Below are 20,394 nucleotides of genomic sequence, written 5' to 3' on the forward strand. Positions count from 1 at the left end.
TGAAAGTAAAAAAAAAAAACTTTAGCTTTATTATAAGACCTAAAATAGTAGGAAATTAGACAAAAATTACACAGGTTATAATAGTCCAAGATAAAAGTGAAGGAAAGGGTCATATTATTGTAGCATGTTAAAAAAAAAAAACCTTAAGCGTGAGAAAAATCTTAGTTTAAAAAAGATTTGTTTAAAGCCACATCATGTTAAGATGGCAAAGAATTCCATGATTCTTTAAAAAAAAAAAAGAGGAATATGTGTGCATGTGCACTAGGAGTTCTGTCTGAATTACAATCAGGGATAAAAATTTGGGGTATAGAAATGGATTATTCAAGAAAGGCAAGCTGACAATATGCAGTTTATTGCCACAAACCTTTCTGCAAAAGATTTCTCGAAACACAGATAAAAGGAAATGTACATTTCACAAGAGGGAGCCCAGGCTCTCCCCAATTGTAAGCTCTATGCAGAGGCTGAGTGTCTATTGTCTGTATTAGTGTTTCCTTGGCACACGACACAACAGGCAAATGATAAGCATTTGTTACATGAAATAAAGGGATGGAGTCAGGGAGGGAGGGAAACTTAAAAGATTTCATTAAACCACACTGAGAGTGGGTTGAACTAGAGTATTTCTCAATCGCTTTCAGTTACAATAATCAATCATTGAAAAGTGTATGTGCATCAAAAAATGTTAAGTCTCAATAAAGAATCTGAAGACAAAAAGAACATCATCAAGTAGGATGGGGTGGGTGGTGGGGAGAAGCCGCCTTGAAATACAGCACAACCACATACACAGAGATTTTGAGAAAACATTCCAAATAAATTAGAGAATCACCTTTGGGTCAGAGAACTGGGTAAGTGAATTTCCAGGAAGAGAAGTACTATGTTCAAGGGCTGAGGTTAAACTACAATTAGACTCTTGAGTGATTAATGGCAATGTTCAGGAACGAAAGTAAATAAGGGCAGGTAGATATCATATTTCTTTTAAAGCGCCCCCTCGTTGTAATAATATCTAGTGATTAGCCCTAATTTTCATAATATCTAGTGATTAGCAAATATTATTCTTGGCTGCTGGGGAAGAAGGCTGCTTTTCACAGAACTCATAATTGGGTAAAATAATATGTTACCCCATAGCAATTCACATTTCTAAAAATGTTTTCTTTTACATTATTTCAGTTGAGCCTCAGAATAACTCTGTAGATAGAAGAAATGAGTTATTACTCCCATTTTACAGACATGGAAACAAAAGCTTAGGTAAGACAAATCATTTCTTTGGGTTTATAGAACTAGTCAGTAGCAAAATCAGTTCTGAAACAATGCATTCTTATTTTATCCATGCCTCTTCCATATCTTCATCCTTCCATAACAACCCTCAAAGTGCCCCTTCTGTAAACCCAAGTTGTCGCATGTATGAAGAGCCAACCATCACTCCCCTTAACCCTCTGTTTGGGGCACCTAAACGCACCTCCTGCCACACAGAATTTGCAGTCAGCAAACTTCATTATGGACTTAGTACAGCGGACATGCAAAAAGAACTCAGGAAAGCTAGATTTTCAAGCCTTTACTCAGAAAATAACAGCAAATGTTCTAACCTAAAAAAGATAATATGGGAAAATCAGGCTTTAAGGTTTCTTTCTACCCTTGGGCATTTTCCTCTCTATATAATTAATACAGGTGAAGTCAGATATGAGGCCAATTAATACACTTATGAATATGTGATGGCGACCCTAGAGAGGGCCACAGAATCATGAAGACCAGGTGCTTCGTCAGTGACCTATTTAGAATGCTCACTCAAAGTCAAGCATACTTTTCTGCCCTGGATTGTGCTTTACAGGAAAATAGACAAGTTCACCAGCTTCCACCCCCCCCCATAAATCCCGTGAAGTAACTTATTCAACTTCTAACATGTACTTCTAATAGATAACTGGTATGATCACCAGTGTGTCCTAGTAGAACTGTGTTTCACAGGACTTCCAGCGGCTGGTTTTCTTCAATGGTAAATTGTCAACTCTTTCTTTCAGAGTGCTTCTGAGTGGACTCAGACATCCAGGCTTTAGTTAGGAGTAAGGCTTATCAACCATTTACACCCGTGCAAGAACTCCTAACTAATGTACAATGAGTGCTAATTTAGTGCAAAATGAGCACTATGCACTACAATATTGAGAGTTGTGATTCATTTGTAATACTTTCTCCAAAGACAACAGAATCATTATGCAGGGTAAAAGAGGAGGCACCCGGACTGTTCCCTTAGGGAGTCGGGAGGTGAGCGGACACAGTGGCTCTCACAATGGGCTCAAACATCATTTGTGCGGATGACACAGGATTGATTGGGAAGTTGAGGTCGTTACATAATCTGGTGTCAATTTGGGACTTAAGAGGATTAAGAGGGAAGGGGTGGAGTCTGTCAGTTGGGTAATAGCCCATGAGGTCTCTGTGTGGGCATGGCCGTCTCCTGAGAATTCTGGGAAGTCCTGTATGTTCTCCTTGGAGATGGGAGACTGTCTCTCAACTCACTCCCTTAGAGACACTCTACTGACAAGACACATGGCGCCATACCCTGGGAGCTGAAGAAGCCACATGGAACTACCCTGATGCAACCAGGAGAAGCCATGTAGAGATGGAGCCAGAGCCAGAGATGGAACCATGGAGATGGAGCCATGGAGCCAGAGAAGCCATGTAGAGATCCCTGCCAGCTCTGAGATGTTTACGCCACTGGATCCACAAGACTTCCAACCCACTGGTCTGCGAGCTTCCTGCATTCAGTCAGCATCATTGCATGTATTTCGTGAGTCTGAAGAAGACTTTATAGATTTATATCAGACATATGGGCTAACATTGGACTTATGGACTTGATCCAGACTAGGCTGGAACATTTTCACAATATTCACTTGCTATTGTATATAAGCCTCTTTCTTATATACATATGAGTGTCTATGAATTTGTTTCTCTAGCCTACCCGGACTAACACAGCAGTGCTGTGGGAAGCCATAGCTCTCGCCGCCATTACAAGATGGCGCCGGGCAGTCAGGGCGGTGGCCCAGTTAAGTGGTAAACAACCACTTAGAGCATGCGCACTGCTTAGATGACGTAGTCATAACTCCACCCTGGAGTATGCTAATAAGGGTTCTGGCGAACGCACCAATCAATGCACAGCACGTCCCCATAGAGCGCATATAAGCAGCAGTAGTTTGGGGCTTTGGGGTCTTTTTCCGCATCTGCAAATCGAACCCGCATTAAACGTCTGTGGAAGAATCCTGTTGTGGCGCGTCCTTCTTGCTGGCGAGACTGAGCGCGCGACACAGTGCTTCATTCTGTTACGCACAGGGTCACTCTGCGTTAAAACCGATTGGCTGGCACCAAACAAGAAGCCAGGAAAGAAACTTGAGACCTAAAAAGAAGATACCGGTAAACTGCTGAATTCCAATACTACCCTCTCCAATAGGTTGAGTTATATTATCAAAAGAGACAAAATAGAAGGGTCTTGAGTAGAAAGTTCACAGTACTGTCTCTAGTTTCTCTGCCATTACTTGATTGCTGCTAACAAAAAATGCAGAATGAAGCCACCACTTAGAAGTTGTTCAGTAAATGTGTTTTGAATGAATAGTAAATGTATTTGGAATCACACAAGCTGGCTCTGGATCCTGACCCTGTGCACTGCTTGTTTAATCAATGGCACACAGATTGCTTAATGTCTACTCAATGTAAAATTCAGACACAAAAACCACTTAAGATCTCTTAATGATAAAATGAACTAATACTTATTGATGTACTTGGTGTATCATATGAGTTTAAAGCTGGTAAGAATGATTAGATCGCCATTAGTATATCCCCACAAACGCTGCTCTAAATCTAGTCCATAATTTATTTCTGCCAGTATCTTGGGTCACTTCATTCTCAAAGGTTAAGTAAAAAGCTTTACCAAACATTAATCATATGCACTGTTTTAAAAGCTTAGGGTTTTAGATCATTGATAAACAGGCAGAGTATGTCCACAATAATATATATTCCATAATCTAGACCAAGGGTGTCAAATCCAATCAAAACAAGGGCCATTGGGTGCAGGAGGCAAGATTCACGCGGGACACATCACATTGACAAATCTTGTTAAATTTATATTTTGAAGTGAGGATTCAGGAATTTAGATAGGATAATGAAAGCACTATGTAATTGCTTTTATTTAAACTTTTATTTTATGTATATATAAAACTAAAATCATTCTTTTTTTACCCGAAACTTGCCAGTGCTCTCCTCCTACTAGTTTTCCAATATCTGGATTCAAAGACTGAGAACAATCTTCATTAAGGCAGATAAATGTTTATCAGTTATCTTGATCTGTGTGCCATTTTATTTAATTTCATGGACGAAAATAGTTGCTCACACAATGGCGTGCGTCCCTTTAAAAATGTTAACTAATGCTGCTGCTAGGTATGATTCATAACATCACAACCCAGAGTGCTCTTTTTAACCTTTTCGCTATTGGGATCTGTTTACATTATGTGACACTGACAGTGGCAGACATAGCGCTTCCAAACGTTGCTGGAACTGAATCAGCGCTTTTATACATGTCACAGTCCCTCAGGAAAAGCACTGGGCCACGTTTACACTCGTCTTCAGTAGCTTAAGGGTTAATGAGGGAATTATGTGTACAGCATTGTCTCGATCTCCCCTAAGTGCTATTTTCTTCATAACAATTTTTTTCTATTTTCATTTTATTTCAGAGCATCGCGGGCCACAAAAAATTGCCTCAGGGGCCGCATGCGGCCCGCGAGCCACCAGTTTGACACCCTTGATCTAGACCACCATGAACTTCTCCAAAGTATCATTTTCACTAAAGATATGAATGAGACAAGAAATAATCCAGCCCATACTCATAAATTCAACAACGCTATTGAGAAAAACCATCGAATATACTTCTAAGACATGATCACAAAGCCAAAGAATCGTATTGCCATGAGCTGGCCTTAAGTCAGCCTCAGGCTCACGTGACTCCACGCACAATGGAGCAAATCACTGTCCTGAGCCAGCCCCTATAATCAGCTGCAACGAGAACCATTGTTATCCATACAATTTTAATTGACTATTTTTCAGAGCTAGACCGTTCTGCTAAAGCCTGATCGGTATCATAGAAAAGCTTGAGAGTTACAGAATGTTCAACGGAAAATCCAGGTATGACCCACTTACTGACCAGAAACAACCCTCAACAGTAGCCAGGGGCATGCCGAGCAAGCTAAGTGAGAGCAATGGGGATAAAGTAATAGCAACCTGAAAAATAAAATAAAGTTCTGAACTAAGCTGCAGAAAGTTTTAAGATGTAGCCCTAATACTGATCTTGGGTGACCCTCCAAACGTGTTATCTCATTTAGAAAGTAAAGTTAAACTACTTCCAACTTACCTGATTCCTTTCTTCACCCCCTGTCAAGAGTATTTTGATTAAGTATTTGGGGTAAGACTCAAAGAATAAAATAAATAAGAAAATGAATCTGGAAACTTAATTTTTATGTTCAAATCCCTGAATAAATTCTCTCTCCCTAGAATCAGCATCTCTCTCCTGGCCATGGTCATCCAGTCTTTATGTAGAGTATCTGTCCACCACCCTGCCCACTCCGCTCCTCTACCTGCTCTCCTCTAAGGACTGTCATTGGAAATAAATGGGTCCCTCCACTAACACAGTTTCTAGCATCTCTTCTCATACCACCGCCTGGTTGCTTTACAGCTTGCTCTCCCCTTGCCCCAATTCCAACGACTCAGGCCCATGGAGTCTTCAATTCACCTACTGTAACACTGATTGTCCCATCTTTCCTCAGAGTTCTTACCCAGCTTAAACTCCAAATTCATCCAGTTAGCATAACTCCATTTGGTATAATCCCATATCTTCTTTGCCACCTGCCCCCCTTTCTTCTATCACATTTGCTTGATGAAACACAATTCTCCAACTGACTCATAGCCATCAGTAAAACAACTAAACTGGGCTGTAGAAAAACATACAAGTTCACTTTATGAAACATACATAGAAACATACAAGTCCTCGCTTTCAATTCATGAAGATGGACCTCGGGGACCTATAGTTTTAACAAACAAGGGTAAGTGTGATAGGTTTATTGTGCCAACCATGCTCCTGTAGGAACCTGTGGGCGGAGTTTAATCGGGATGCAGCTTGATTAGAGGGCAACCAAGGTAAATGGCTCTCGGAGGCTGAAGTCTTCCTCTCTTCCTTCTTGGTGAGTGGACCAGTGCACTGCTGCCTGAGCTAGTTTTTTGTCTCAACCGTGTGCTGTGCTTCCTGGGGGCCGAGCCAACCTATGGATTATGCTGCCATGCACGCATCGCTAGCGGCTCCACCGGGACCTGCTGCACTAAGCTCCCGAGCTACTGGCCTCTGCTATGCCTAAACTTCTCATCTTCCTGCTGTCGCCACCCCAGTCTGCCAGGCCTGCTGCCTGGGGCCTACTCGGATGTCTTGCCTGAGCATAGATTCCGTTGTCTGCTTCCTTGACCTTGGACCAGCAGCTGCTTGTTGAGTTGAAGAATCTTCAGTATATGAACCGCTCCATGAAAGTGAGTTGAACTGAGCCCCCCTCTGTGCTGCAGTGTGGACCAAGGAGCTGTGGTATTCCTTCTTGCTATATAAACATACTCATATATAAAACCCATAAGTGTCCAGATTTTGTTTCTCTAGAGAAACCTAAAAGTGTAGGTAAAAAATAGTGCTGCTATGGTTCCAGTTCACATTCCAAACAAAATATGTTTAAGGACGTCAATGCAATCAGTGAGTTGCTGCTGGCAAGCTCTCTCGGTAACAAAACTTGTCCTAATCTCATTAGAGAGCCCTTTCCAAAAAAATTTGCAATCCAAACTTTATCTTGTAATGGGATTTCCTGAGCCAATTTAATTCATGTTCCTATGTGCAATGCCACCGTCCTACCTTCTTATATGCCCTTACAGTCCACATTTCCTCAGGTAAATGCACTCTTTCCTCTGAAGGCCGATCCTTCCATTTGGATCCATCCTTCCATTTGGATCCCGCCTCCTCACACTTCCACAAACACCAACTTCCTCCACAGTACCTACCTCATTGATGTCTTCCTCTTTATAGAAGCAGCATAATAACCTACAGTGAGGTCAGCTCAGAAGATTATGGAAGGTGAATTTTGGGATTCCAAAGCGATAATCTTGATAGATTTTAACATTCACAGATGGCCACAAGGACGTTGTAAGAAAATCGAAAACTTCATTGGTGAGAAAAAGGTCAGGAAAGTACTGCCAAGGAATCACTCTGCAGGTAATCTCACCCAACCTGGTGGCTTCAACTGCGATCAACATGTTGGTACTTGTTATCTCTAACCATGACCGTTCCCCTTAACATCAGCGATATATCAAACTACCTCAACTCTTGAATGTCAAAACCAAACTCTCAAATTTCCTTCTCAGGTTATTCCTCCATCAGTTTTCCTCGTTTCTCTAAATGGTTCTTCCATTCTCCCATTTGTTGCATCCAAAAAGCCTTGAACTCCTAACATCCTGATTCTTCTCTGACACTCCATATCCAATCCATCAGCAGAGCCTCTCTGTTAGTATCTGGAGAAACTACTCTACGATCTCCTCTGTTGACGCTCTGGTTGCATAGCGGGCTGTCACCTACATGGTCACCTTCAAGCCACCAGGCGCTCCTCAAAGGAAAGATGGGGTTTCTACTCCCACAAAGAGAAACATGCTCAGAAACTCAGAGGGGCAGGTCTACCCTGTCCTAAAGGATCTCTAGGAGTCAGCATCGATGCCATGGCCGTGAGTTTGGTTTGGAATATTTATTGTCAGTCAGATCATAGCACTGTACTTCTCAAAAGTTTCCATGTCTTCCCATCCCACGCAGAGTACAAAGGACTTTAAAGGACCCATGAGATCTGACTACCACTAGCCTTCCACCAGCAGCCACCCAACCTTGCTGAGCTCACCCCTACCTCTCTATTCCACAGAGCTACTTCAACCACACTCACCCAAGCCCCAAGGACATCGCATCTCCATGATCTTTGTGCTTGCTGTCACTTTTCTTACATCTTTCTTCTCCCAAAGATTGGCATTCTTTACAAGCCCCTCACTTCTCTGTTCAAAACCACCCCATTTGTGGCAGTTTTCCTGATCTTCTCCACATCAACTAGTAGCCCTTACTGTACGCGCCCCTTCCCCTCTCTCCCTGGGCCTTGCTGTACCTGTTCAAGGCGCTAACAGAACATAGTCGACATTTGCTGCTAATCTGCCTAATGTCTGGTTCTTACTTCTAGAAACACGATAAAAACTGTGTTTTGCTAACTGGTTGTTTTTCCAGTGACTGGAACAGTGCCTGCTGCATATTTGTTGGATATGGATATATATATTTGAAGGAGTTTCAAAAAGTTCGTGGAAAATGGGATTAAAAGATAGTAGTGGAATTTTTCCAGGAACTTTTTGAAACTCCTTCATATGTGTACATGTGTGGGCATAATTGTATGTGTATATATGGAGATGATAAATAGAGAACGCACACAAAGGAATGGTTTATTTTTCTCATCTCATAGCTAATTCCGCTTCATATCCTCTTTTCAAGCAGAAAGAGAAAATTGATAAATAGTCCATTTTAATACCTTAGCCATAAAAGTTCAAAACAAAATATATTTCAGATCTTAGCACTCTGTACTACAGCAATTTACTATGTAGATTACATAGATGATAACTTCTTTTAGGAGAGTGCATGTGTTTGTCATTTTAAAAATGCAAACGGAATTTCAGCATCGCATTAAAACGTACAGATTTACCAGGAAGAAAAAGAAAAGCTTCTACTGGTCAGACAGATATTGGTAGACCTCCCAAGACTAAGTTCCTTAAGCATCCTTTTTGTCTGGAAGGGAACTCAATTTTCAGCCGAACAAGAGACCAGTTTATCATGTGAACAGTCTATGCACTTCCAATGACAAGAAAACATTCAAGATCAGAAGGGCAGCATTTGCCCTAAGACACAGTTCTAAAAAGGAAGAGCGAGGACAGAAAGACAACAGAAACTGGGAGCACAGAAAGGAAGTGGGAAGGATGTTTTACATTGTAGGGCTTGCAATCAATGACACGGAACAAAATGTACAGGAATTATTGAATGGAAAATTGATTTTCTCTGTAAATGTTCACCCAATTCACACTAAAGTTAAAAAAAATAAAACAGCTTTAGAAAGAGGACTTGCATTGAGTGTGACTAGCAAAATCAAAGACATATGACAAATACAATAAAATGGGCAAAAAGAGACAGTGAATAAATGGATAGAGTGAGTTCGGCAAATAAGTTATAATACACAAAGATCTAGGAATTTTAAACTTTTGCTAATAGTATTTCAATGTATCTGGGTGACCTTCAGTGTGAAAGTGGAAATCTACATAAGTGAATTTCAGCAGCGTAAAATATATCACTCAAAAATTTAAGGCTAGAAAATAAAACATGAATGATCTCAACTACTATGGTTTTCATTTGCTTTAAGACTGAAATGCACTCTATTATCTTTTTAATTTTTGTTGAATATAATCAGGAAAGTTTATCATTTTATGGCTCTGAAAGATAAGTTCATTTGAAGTTTGAAAGAAAAGAAATTTCCTAATATATTAAAATCCATTGGAAGTTAGAACATTTTTGTAAGTTAAAAGCAACAATATGTTTTAATTAGTTTTAAATGTTTGGGGGAATGTTAGTTATCTTTTCTTATTTAACTCAGTTTAAAAAATGAAAGCAATGGATGCAATTTAAATAAAATGTCTGAATACTAATCATTAAAGCAGGACAAATAAGATAAAAAGCAAGCACTAAGGTAACTGTTTGATTTTAGACAATCAGCCATAATTTTATATCCGAGGACTTCTTTCACCAAAATACTGATCAGCCAAAGGGCCCACTGCCCGCGGTCGACTTACTTTGCACTGCTCATGCTGGAGCTGCAGGGCTGGGACATCGCCCCCAATGGGCATTTGCTTCTTAAGTTCTTCGTCTTTCATGTTCAGCCATTTGACCAGTTCTTCTAACGATGTCAGGAGCCTGTTCCACTTCTCAGCACTGGCCTCCAAATGGGCCCTATGAACAAAGGACGGAGAGCCCAGTTAGAAACTCGATTTGCATGCACAAAATTACCTTCCTTTGGTCTAGCATGATTAAACAGCCAACCAATTTCCAGTAAAGATGACGGCTCATTGAGACAAACAAATAAAGCAACAAGAAAACCAACAACCTTTCTGACAAGAAAAATCTGCTTCATGCAAGCTATAATACTGAGCTAGTGGCATAGTGGATGATACGCTGACCCACGAACTACAAGGTCAGCAGTTCAAACCTACCAGCAGTTCCTTGGAAGAGAGATGAGGTTTTCTGCGCCGTAAAGATTTACCACCTCAGAAACCCAAAGGGGCAATTCCACGTAGGGATGTCATGAGTTAGAATTGGGCTTCTATCTGTGTGAGTGTGTGTGTGAAGACATTTATACAGGAAGATAAATCTAAATATGTTTGTGTGTGCGTGTGCATGTGTGTTTGAGAGAATGAGAGGATGTATTGTTATCTATAAAAACTCTACACCATACGCTCTCCGACCACAAATGCATACATCTGAAGCTGACCGGAAGAACGGCAGTGATGACTGAGTAACTCCCCTAGAGGGGAACGAACCACGGGATTGTAGATGAGCAGCTACGTTGGATGGTGTAAAAGATAGCCATGATAATGATGATTCCTGAGGGGTAAGGGGGGACAGAGGGGGGAAAGGGGAGCTGATATCAGAGAGTTCAAGAAGGAAATATTTTGAAAATGATGGTGGCAGCAATTGTGCAATCACACTTGTCTAATTGAATTATTGTTAGAACAGCTGTAAGAGCTCCCAATAGAGTGATCTTTAAAAAAAAAAAAGACAGCTAATAAATAAAATGATAAGAGCAAGCTTTAGTTGCTTGTGTGTAATCTATATGTACATCTGAACACATATATATTCTTTGATGTCAACTATATGCAATAAGATTTCCCAAAAAATCTGTGGAAAATGTTCAGTATCTTTTAATTCAAATATCCCACAACCTTTCTCAAGTCCCCGGTACATGGAGAAAGAAAAAAATTTATATGCAAATAAAATATTTAGAACGACATACCAGAAGTGGTTAAGACTGAAAGCACAGGAAACGCAGACTTGGTATTTATTTTGCCCTACTTAAACATTTAACATGCATTCTTTCAAAAAATAATGTTTTTAGGAAAAGCATTTATAATATCTCACTTTCTCTTTTAGGCAAATACAGTACTAGAAACTATCACCACCAACAATGACCTTATGAGGCTGGAAAACAAGAACACCTGACCTAAACTGAAGAGTAGTCAGCTTTCGTTGATGGCTGTCCTGTGACAGAGATTCACTGTGATCAGAGACCAGCTGTGCTAAGTTGGCGACAGCAGTGCTTTATACCTGATGTCAAGGTGAGTGCTTGGGTGCGATGATAATTCTGGGTTTTAGCACAGAAAATTAGCTTTATGATTCTAAAATTATGAACTTTATAATCAGGGCACCGCTTTGAAGAAATACAGTTTTATCGGTTCAAATTTCCAATCAAAGCAAATGTCCAGGGGAATAGAAGTGTAAATTAAAAGCACAAATTTGCTAGTGGCTTTTCTAGGGCTCTGAAGAAAACCCAGTTATCTGGCGTCAGCCCTCTCTGCGGGCTTGATTTGAAAAGATGGATCATACACAAAAAAATTCCAGAGACTAGGCCTTTAGTCAACCCTGGAGCCCAGCAGTGAGACTGTGAATACGGATTTAAGTGCCAACCCAGGTGAACTGGAATCACCTTGACTGCCCGTGCCCTTTAAGACTCAAAGAAGCAAAGCTGGGAGACACCAACACAGAGCTTTATTATATTAACAACAGCTTTCCAAGAGTTGACTTCCCCTCTAGCTGTCTTTCAGTGCACAGGAATGAAGTGGGTGTACCTATATACTGCGCATATTCTCCTGAGACTGGGGTTATAATATTCATGTACCATGGCCATCCTTCTCAAAACCATCATGGCTGTGCCAGAAATCTCTGTTTGCCAGGCTTCATATCCTCTGACAGGGCTCTTGTAGGACCTCCGTAAATCTGTGTCTTTCTGGAAAGACAGGGACCATGGTTCGGCTGACCAGGCAAAGCCACTGTGCCTCTTCGACCTATCAGTAATTTCCTCTTTGAGAATTGGATCTACTTCTGCTTTGTCTCAATGGTGCTAGCTTCACTGTGGTTAATGTGAACAACTGTTTGCTCCCGGGCCATGTTAGATGAGATTCCTCACCATGTGAATTCATAACATCATGTCATGGCTCAGGAGATCAACTATAATCTGCTCACCTCTAATCTACAAAATAATAACTAGAATGTGACAACCAGTATTTTGGCTGAAAATATAAGCTGGAGTTCTGGATACTTCAACAGCATGGCCCAGCGTCCACTGTCCCATACAAAAGCCCAATACTTCCTCCATCGACTTAGAGTTTCGTTGGTACTGGGTGCTATCAATTGGATTCCGACGTACAGAGACCCAAAGTACAAGAAGACTTCTCTCCTTGTGCCATCCTTCCAACTGCCGGGATGGGTGAGCCTCCCAGGACAAACTATTCAAACACCAAGAGTCTATGTTTTACTCAAAAAAATCTAGGTGCAAAGTAACACAAAACTTCTACGTATAGGACAAAGTTCAAAGCATTTTATAACTCCCTGAAAACATATGATTAAAAAATCCATACTTCTCTCTTGCATTGGGGTTGGGATTGCTCAGCCCCTCACTTGACAAAATAATGCTGCAACCAGGTTTTGATCCTGCTTAAGTCCTAGGTTTTCTGTGTTCATAGGGATTGATTTCAGGCCAAGTCTATAATTACCTTTCTCTGATAAACAATAATTTTACTTGTCACAGAGCAGAACTAAATAATTTCAGTGATCCTCAAGGAAAATTCTCTTTGCTGTGCAGTTACAAATCATTCTGCGCAGTTACAAATCATCCTGCAGTACACACTGAACTGAGCTGTTGAAAATCCTTTCCCACGTGTCCAAAGGCTCAAGGGGAGGACTGCTGGACAGCAGAGCTTCTCAGCCAATTCAGGGCCCGGTGTCTCTGTGCACAAAATGTGTGTGCGTGAACCCTGACCCCGTGCTTCAGATGATCAGATCCTGTTTCTTCTGGCTCTGAGCTTAACTCTTTAATCAATAAATAAGCCACGCGTTATATTCTCTGAAATCCAGCTACACACACTTTTTGGACTGAAGAGCGTGCACATATCTTTTTCTATGCAATTAACTCCATTGACTGCACAGAAATAATGAACCTGACCACTGCAACTTAAGGCACAAGTACAAGTTCTCTTGAAGAAGGCAGCCTCGTACGGCTGATCTACAAAGATGAAAGCCAAATGGTTTAAGAGAAGACTAAGGTGACTTTGAAAAGGTAACATTGATATAGATGTTTCTCTGCATCTTTCTTTCCCTGTCACAAAACGAGCAAGCTGGTCTGGCAGTCTTTGTCTGGCGAATCTGTTCTGGTTATTCTCCAATACCTTATAACCGCCAGTTCAGTGGATTACTACCATATGCCAAATAAACCAATGCTTCTGTAGCAACCTTCAGTGTTCCACTTTCAATTTAATTCTTTCATCTCCTAAGATGAAAGCTCCCTTTGGGAGCATGAACAGGGTGGGGTGAGGGTGGGGGTGGGGGCAATGGGTTGAATGCTTTGTTAAGAAAAAACCTGAAGTTGTGTTTGATGTAGCTGTACTTTCTCAATTTGACTACAAACAATTTCAAGTTTAAAATCCCCTCGAGACTACAGATACATAACCAGTAACGTTTTTGAAATCTTTCCTTAAAACGTTTATTTAGCTAAATCCCCTGGGCATCCATGTGAACAAACACAATTGAGTATCCTACCTTCTCAATACTTCCAGTTCCCTCCTAGGCTACTTCATAGGCAAAGAGTCATAGTCCTCTAAACAGATTACAAACCCAGGCTGGCATCTAGGACAGACTAAACAATTAATCTGCTTAGATATAATTATTTCTTTTGAAACTCCGTGATTTTGTTTTTCTTCTGGGGCCAGTCATTTGAGAAATGTATTGCACAACGACATTAGAAGATAAAGACAAAAAGGGTTCAATTTCGCCTAAGTCGGAATCAACTTGATCCCGGAGAGTTTGGTTTTTCAGTTTCTGGAGCTACGCGTGGCTAGAGAGACTCCGTAAAGGTGAACTGAATGGGCGACGGTTGTGATGAAGCGGATGGCCCCAGAGGAAGGGACAAAAATTCACATGAAGGGGCCAATTCAAACCTATAAAGGAATATGATAATTCGCCAAGAACACCAGGGTCCCAAGTTCACTGACAGCGAGTTGATGCTGATTTGTAGAGACCTTCCAGAAGGGTTTTCTGAGGCTCCGCGTGTTTACAAAAGCAGACTGCCTTGTGTTTCTCCCACAGAACAGCTGGTGGGTGTGATCTGCTGACTTTCTGATCAGCAACCCGATGCTTAACCTACTGCACCACCAGGGCTCTGGTTGGCTAAGACCAAAGGAAGAATGTTCCCTCTCTGTCCATACAGTATCGCATATATTCGAATATAAGCCGACCCGAGGATAAGCCGAGGTACCTAATTATTACCTGGGAAACCAGAAAAACTGATTGACTTGAGTGTAAGCCTAGGGTGGGAAATGCAGGATGTGAATTAACACAGAGACCAGAGGGGAGAGACGGAGCGCTGCCACAGACACATCCTTACCAGTTCAGCTGCCGGCATAAATGAATCACTATGGAGCCGTCCACGTCATAGGACGGCTCTGATTGGTTAGATGTGAGTAAACAAACATTCAAAGCCTTGCAGTGTCAGCGGGGCTTTGAATGAACAGCGGAGGAACGGTAATCACCCGCGAGATGTGACACCTCGCTGGGGTACCACTGACCTGTGTATAAGCCAAACCCCAGTTTTTCAGCACATTTTTTGTGCTGACAACTCGGCTTATCCACGAGTATATATGGTATATGACCGAGAGACAGCTGTAAGCACTGTTTAAATGACCCTTGGTATGTTTTATTTTTTTAAAACGTACTTAAAGAAAGAGTACATCATTTGAATATACAGAAAATAAACTCTGAAGAACACTGCACCACAGCTTCTGCCGCTCAGGAAAATGTTTTTTTTCCAACCAGTGATCATGGCTTCTCTTAGCGGACAGATGATAGGAAAACCACATGATCTAGTAAAACATTCTCTCATTTGTTCAGTACAGACGGACATTTACTGAACACCCCCTCTGATACCAGGCCCTGGGCTAGCGCAGAGAAAGAAATGAATGAGCTCAACAATTCCCGCGTCGGCTGTGAAGACCACACCCCAAACCAAATTCTCTGCCATGCAGTGATGCCGACTCCCGGAACTCTGTAAGGCCAGAGGAGAGCTGCCCCTGTGCGATTCTGAGATTGTAAATCTTACGAGACAGACAGCGTCATCTTTCTCCCGCGGGGCGCCTGGTGGTTTACAACTGCTGACCTTGGGGTTAGCAGTCCAGTGGGTCTCCCACAAGGCCACCGGGGCTCCTGGAGAAGATAAATACACCACCAGCCAACCTGACAGCAGTCCTGTGAGAAAACCCGGGCTCGGAAAAGGGAGACGCTTGCTCAGGTTGCCAAAGTGAGAATTTGACACCTGATCCAAATTTGCTTTCTGCTCCACAGCTTCCATCATGGGCAGCAGTTCAGGTAAAGAGAAAGTGCCCGGGGAGATTGCTTTGTAGGGAAGGAGATCGCTGTTGGCCTGTCACCAAGAGGGACCAGCTCCTGGAAAAGGGCATCATCCTTGGAAAAGATCAGCAGAAAAGAGGAATCCCCTCTGGGAACTGGAGCGGAGCGACAGCGTGGCTGCAACAGTGGACTCAAGCACAGTGGCCCCTGCTAACGACGCCACGGGGCTGGCATCGTGTTTCGGTCTGTTGTACCCGGGCTTACTGTGAGTTGGAACAAGCTGGACAGCAGCACGCAGCATCAACAAAGATACTGCTGGGAAGCAGATCTGCCGAGGAGTCTAGTAATTCAAGCAGGCTAACCAAATGGCTGGAATCAGCAGCCTACCTGAGGCACCTGGGACAAAATGCCTGGTGATCTAGTTCCCCAAAAATCTGGCACAGAACTCTCTCTAGTGCCCAGCTCTACTCACGACACGCACGAGGTCATCACCCAGTGAAGCAAGGAAGGCAGCTAGGACCGCACAGGATCCGGTTTTGTATTTGAAGACTGGAAGGATATACATTCTTATATTTTATAAGAATATAGTTTATGCACTGATGGATTAGGGTCCAATCTACAAAGTCAGCAGCTCGAAACCATCAGCTGCTCTGTGGCAGAAAAAGCAAGCTTTATAAGATTACAATTTGAGTTACAAGGAAAGCAAATGCGACAAATGCAAGAATGACAGGTAGTATTAAAAGGACATTACCTGCTACTCCCGGGAAGGGTAGAACTAGGGAGACCTGGCAATCTGCTCTCGTAAAAAATGCAGTTTAGATAGATCTAAAGAGACAGTAACTGGATTGGTAATTGCCCAGGGGAAGCATAGCAAGGGAGGGAAATGGGGAGCTACCAACGAGCCCAGGAAGAAAATATTCTGAAATTGATTGTGGTGATGGTTGCACGAATCCTCTAAATATAACTGAATGATTAAATTGCACAATATGTGCCATACATCCCAATAAAAATATAATAAAAGAACACTGCAGCTTAAAAAAACCCAGTAGTTCTGTTTTTTTTTTACAGGGTCGCTATAAGCCAAAATCCCCTCCGGGGCAGAGGGCAACAGATGCCAGGCTCTTCGGATAAGAGCGCCAGTGATGTACTACCAAATGGTAGCTACAGCTCTTCGACTTCCATTCTCATTTGAATTGCGTGAGGTAATTCCAACTTCAGATTCGACTCTCAACAAGCACACTTGCCGCATGAATGCTCTCAGTAAGTCCCCCCACTCTGGATACTGTTCTGAGACCAATAACATAGCAGCATTTCTACCAGCAAAGAAAGTCCCAGTGGAAAGCATGACACCATCGCAGAGAAAGAGAGACACAGCAGACTCCTTTTTTGAAGCTGGGTGAAGGGAAATTTCCTGGTTTTATAACACGGCTAACAAAACCAGCTAGCTACAGTTAAAGTGGTGTCAATGACATTGTAAAATGTGATAACATTAGATGCAGATGATCGTGTTAAAGGTTAATCTTCTCTAAGGGCTTTTTAAAAAGGTTCCCTGAATTTTTCAGAGACTCATAAATGGAAGAGAAGATAGAAGTTTCTTTTAACTGTGTTCTCATTAGATCAGACAATTTCACTGGACTTTGAAACCATATATTAATAAGGATCTATATTAAACACCAGAAGGCTGATAAGTAAATCTTCCATGAATACAATCCTAAATTACAGACACTCAATGCAAAAATTCAAGCCATGTCATTCCTAAAAATAGACAGATTATACAATGGTTTAATTCCCTTCCCCCCGCAATTGGGATTAAAAAATAATAAGTTTTTCTCAAAGCTATGTTTCTAATCAAGTTTTAAATCATCAGCTATCCACTCTTACACTGATCTTACTGAAATGTCAAATTGCATGTATGTTCTGTAGATTGCAAACGAAGTCTGTGGCACATGGGATTTTACTATTAAACGGGTTTAATCACGATTATCTGGAAGATTTCAATACTGAAGGTGCTAACCCATGATCACATCACGGCCACGCGAGGCAATGTTTGTAGAGCACTGAGTGTGAGGGCTGGCCCGGGATGCACAACAGACATTAACTCCTATTGGGATCTTTGGCAGACATTCTCTTTTCTAAAAAATAATCATAAATTACAGTCAATACTCCCTGCCATGATAATATTGACGTTAGTGCAATGAAAGCACAACTTGAACCACAGACCACATGAATATTGCATACTCCAAGGAGCAGAAGGGGCATCGATCAGACAGACAGACACATTCCTAGAAAAGAACGAAGCCATGCAGAATGCCAGGCAGGGCAGCAGAATCTAGAGCTAAAGAAGAACAGAGCGTTTGGAAGTAGGCCTAGGGATTCCAGCTCCCAAGGAAACGGAAAAATGTCAAACGATGGGAGAAATGTGACCTTCCTCCCTTCCACTTCCCAGAGCAACACCAGGCAGCCCAGGATTAAGAGGAGGGCAGGAGAGTGTGTGTCAGGGCTCAGAGACTGAGAAAGCAGACAGAGGAAACGCACGGGGACGGGGAAGTGCAGTCCCGCTACTCCTGGAATGGTTTCCTGTAGACTCTAAGCTTGGGGAAACGATGTCATGGCATCTGAAAGCAGGAAGAGTTTAACTAAAGGTTAGGAGGAAAATCCAGAAGAAGAAAAAAAAACACGGAGAAAGCTAAGAATTCCACAGTTGAAATGAGTGAAGGGGGTGCTTTCTCAGAAAGCAACCTAGTTGGAATGTAGATCTGACAGATCCATTCTCTAAAAGTGGATAAAACTACAAGGTTTCTGGTTTTATTTCTCAGTGGGTCAGCACCAACTCCTGGATGATTAGGTATGTATGCATGTCTGGATGCATGTCTGCCATGTATGTATTGTTCAGTCCCAAGCCATCTACAAAATTCCTTGTGTGTTTGAGTCCACTGTGGCTGTTCTGTCCATCTATCTTGTTGAGAGTTTTCCTCAGGCTCACTGGCCCTCTTCCAAACATGATGTTCTTCCCTAACCATTGTTTTGCTAGTAACCGGGTAAGAACGCTGGGCAATATAACAGACTAGCAGGAAGGCATCTCTTTGGGTGACGTCCATAATTTTGTGCATCGAGGGGAGCAGTTATGCTGAAGATGTTGTAAACGATTCTGATTCAAGACGACAGTCTCATTTCCAACTAACGGCAAAACCCAATCATGTTGCGATGCACACAGCGGGTGAAGGGAAGGGAAAATGCATGCGGGCTAAGCCTCTGGGGATTCCCCTCTGACCACAGACCAGGGGTGCGAACAGCCTTGCTATCACACAGAACACATTAAAAAGTGGATTACTGAAGATGAAGCTGGGTTAAAATTTAACACCTATTCAGCCTCCCTTTTGATCCACTTGAATTTGTTCCAGTTTTTAACATTTCCTGCTTCCTTTTTGATGGAGGGCTTGATCTGTTTTCCATCATTATTCTTGTGAGTTGTTAATGTGTTCCTGTGTATGAAATCTAAGGAAGGCAAGTCTGTTGAGTCAGTAACGGGAGTCATTGTTCCTTGGGGCATGGCAGGGGAGGCAGGGGAGAAACGGCGAGCAGAAACAGTGAGTACCAGAACACAGACAATGCTGTAAAACTAGTTATGGTGATGATTGGACACTTCTTCTTGATGCGATTGAACTGCTGGATTGTATGGTATGTGACGTTTATATCCTTAACATGGTTTTTCAAAGAAAGGGCAGAAAGGGTGTTGTCTTCCACGTATCAAATTAGAAACGCAGGTTGGAGAAAGTTCAAGGGAAGAGGAAAATGTACATTTCCTGGACATCGATCATCTCGTGGCTGCCAACATGACATTAAACAGGGGTGTGGTCAGGCCCAGGGGCCCCCGATACTTGCAGAGAGAGTAAAAAGAACCCTGGGCAATTAAAACATAGAAGTTATCGATACGGCTACTGACATCGAGATGGGAAATGATAGAAACATAACGGCAAGGCACATGCTTAAACCGAGGAGTGGGGTCGAAGAGTGGCCTCCAGACCAGGCAGCAGCGGAAAGAAGGTGGCGAACGGGCAGAGGACGGCTGTACGTCCTCAGGAGAGATTGCTCGAGGAACGAAGAAGTTATGATGGAGAAGGTATGCTTCAGAAGCAGTGACAGCCAAGTCCTCCCACAACCCTAGGCGGCAGTTGAGCCAGAGTGGCTGCAGGAGCCATATTAAATTTTATGGCTAGCATTCTGATTGATTGGTTTCCATGGCAGTTGTTAAATATTCCATATATCCTCACTGGAACAGGTGAGGAAAATGGGAAAAAATGAGCCTCTATTTTACAGTGCTTCAAGGGGAGTGGGTAATAAGAGGGAAAGCCAAGTTTCAATTTTAGAGAAAAGTGTTGGGTTTATGGAAATGCTAAAGGTAAACGTGTTCACGATAGACGCCAGTACAAGGGACAACAGTGTTTCAATGCAATGAGGAGGGTGAACAGAGGCCTAGAGACTAACAACTTGACCAGCAGTTACAACAGACTGAGGACGTCAGTAGTTTTAGAGACACATTCCTTAATCTGCACGTAGGAAATTTCTTATTAAGCAGATCACTGCCTCCTTCTCTTCCCTCTTACTGACTCAGTGCCTGTAGAAGTGGAGTGTGAATCTCCTTGATAAAGTTCAGTCCACCCTTTCCT

General features: G+C 42.2%; 1 protein-coding gene across 5 annotated transcripts in view; it reads right to left on the bottom strand.

Moving 5' to 3' along the window:
* UTRN (utrophin) overlaps window positions 1-20,394 on the bottom strand; it is a 593,146-nt gene that overhangs the window by 167,175 nt on the left and 405,577 nt on the right. For all 5 annotated transcript variants that reach the window (XM_075554433.1, XM_075554432.1, XM_075554428.1 and 2 more), the window contains exon 53: window positions 9,910-10,066. In XM_075554433.1, the coding sequence (XP_075410548.1) occupies window positions 9,910-10,066 (157 nt within the window). The remainder of the gene's footprint in view (window positions 1-9,909; window positions 10,067-20,394) is intronic.

Source organism: Tenrec ecaudatus, chromosome 7 (assembly GCF_050624435.1).
Source record: "Tenrec ecaudatus isolate mTenEca1 chromosome 7, mTenEca1.hap1, whole genome shotgun sequence".
Taxonomy (NCBI): domain Eukaryota; kingdom Metazoa; phylum Chordata; class Mammalia; order Afrosoricida; family Tenrecidae; genus Tenrec; species Tenrec ecaudatus.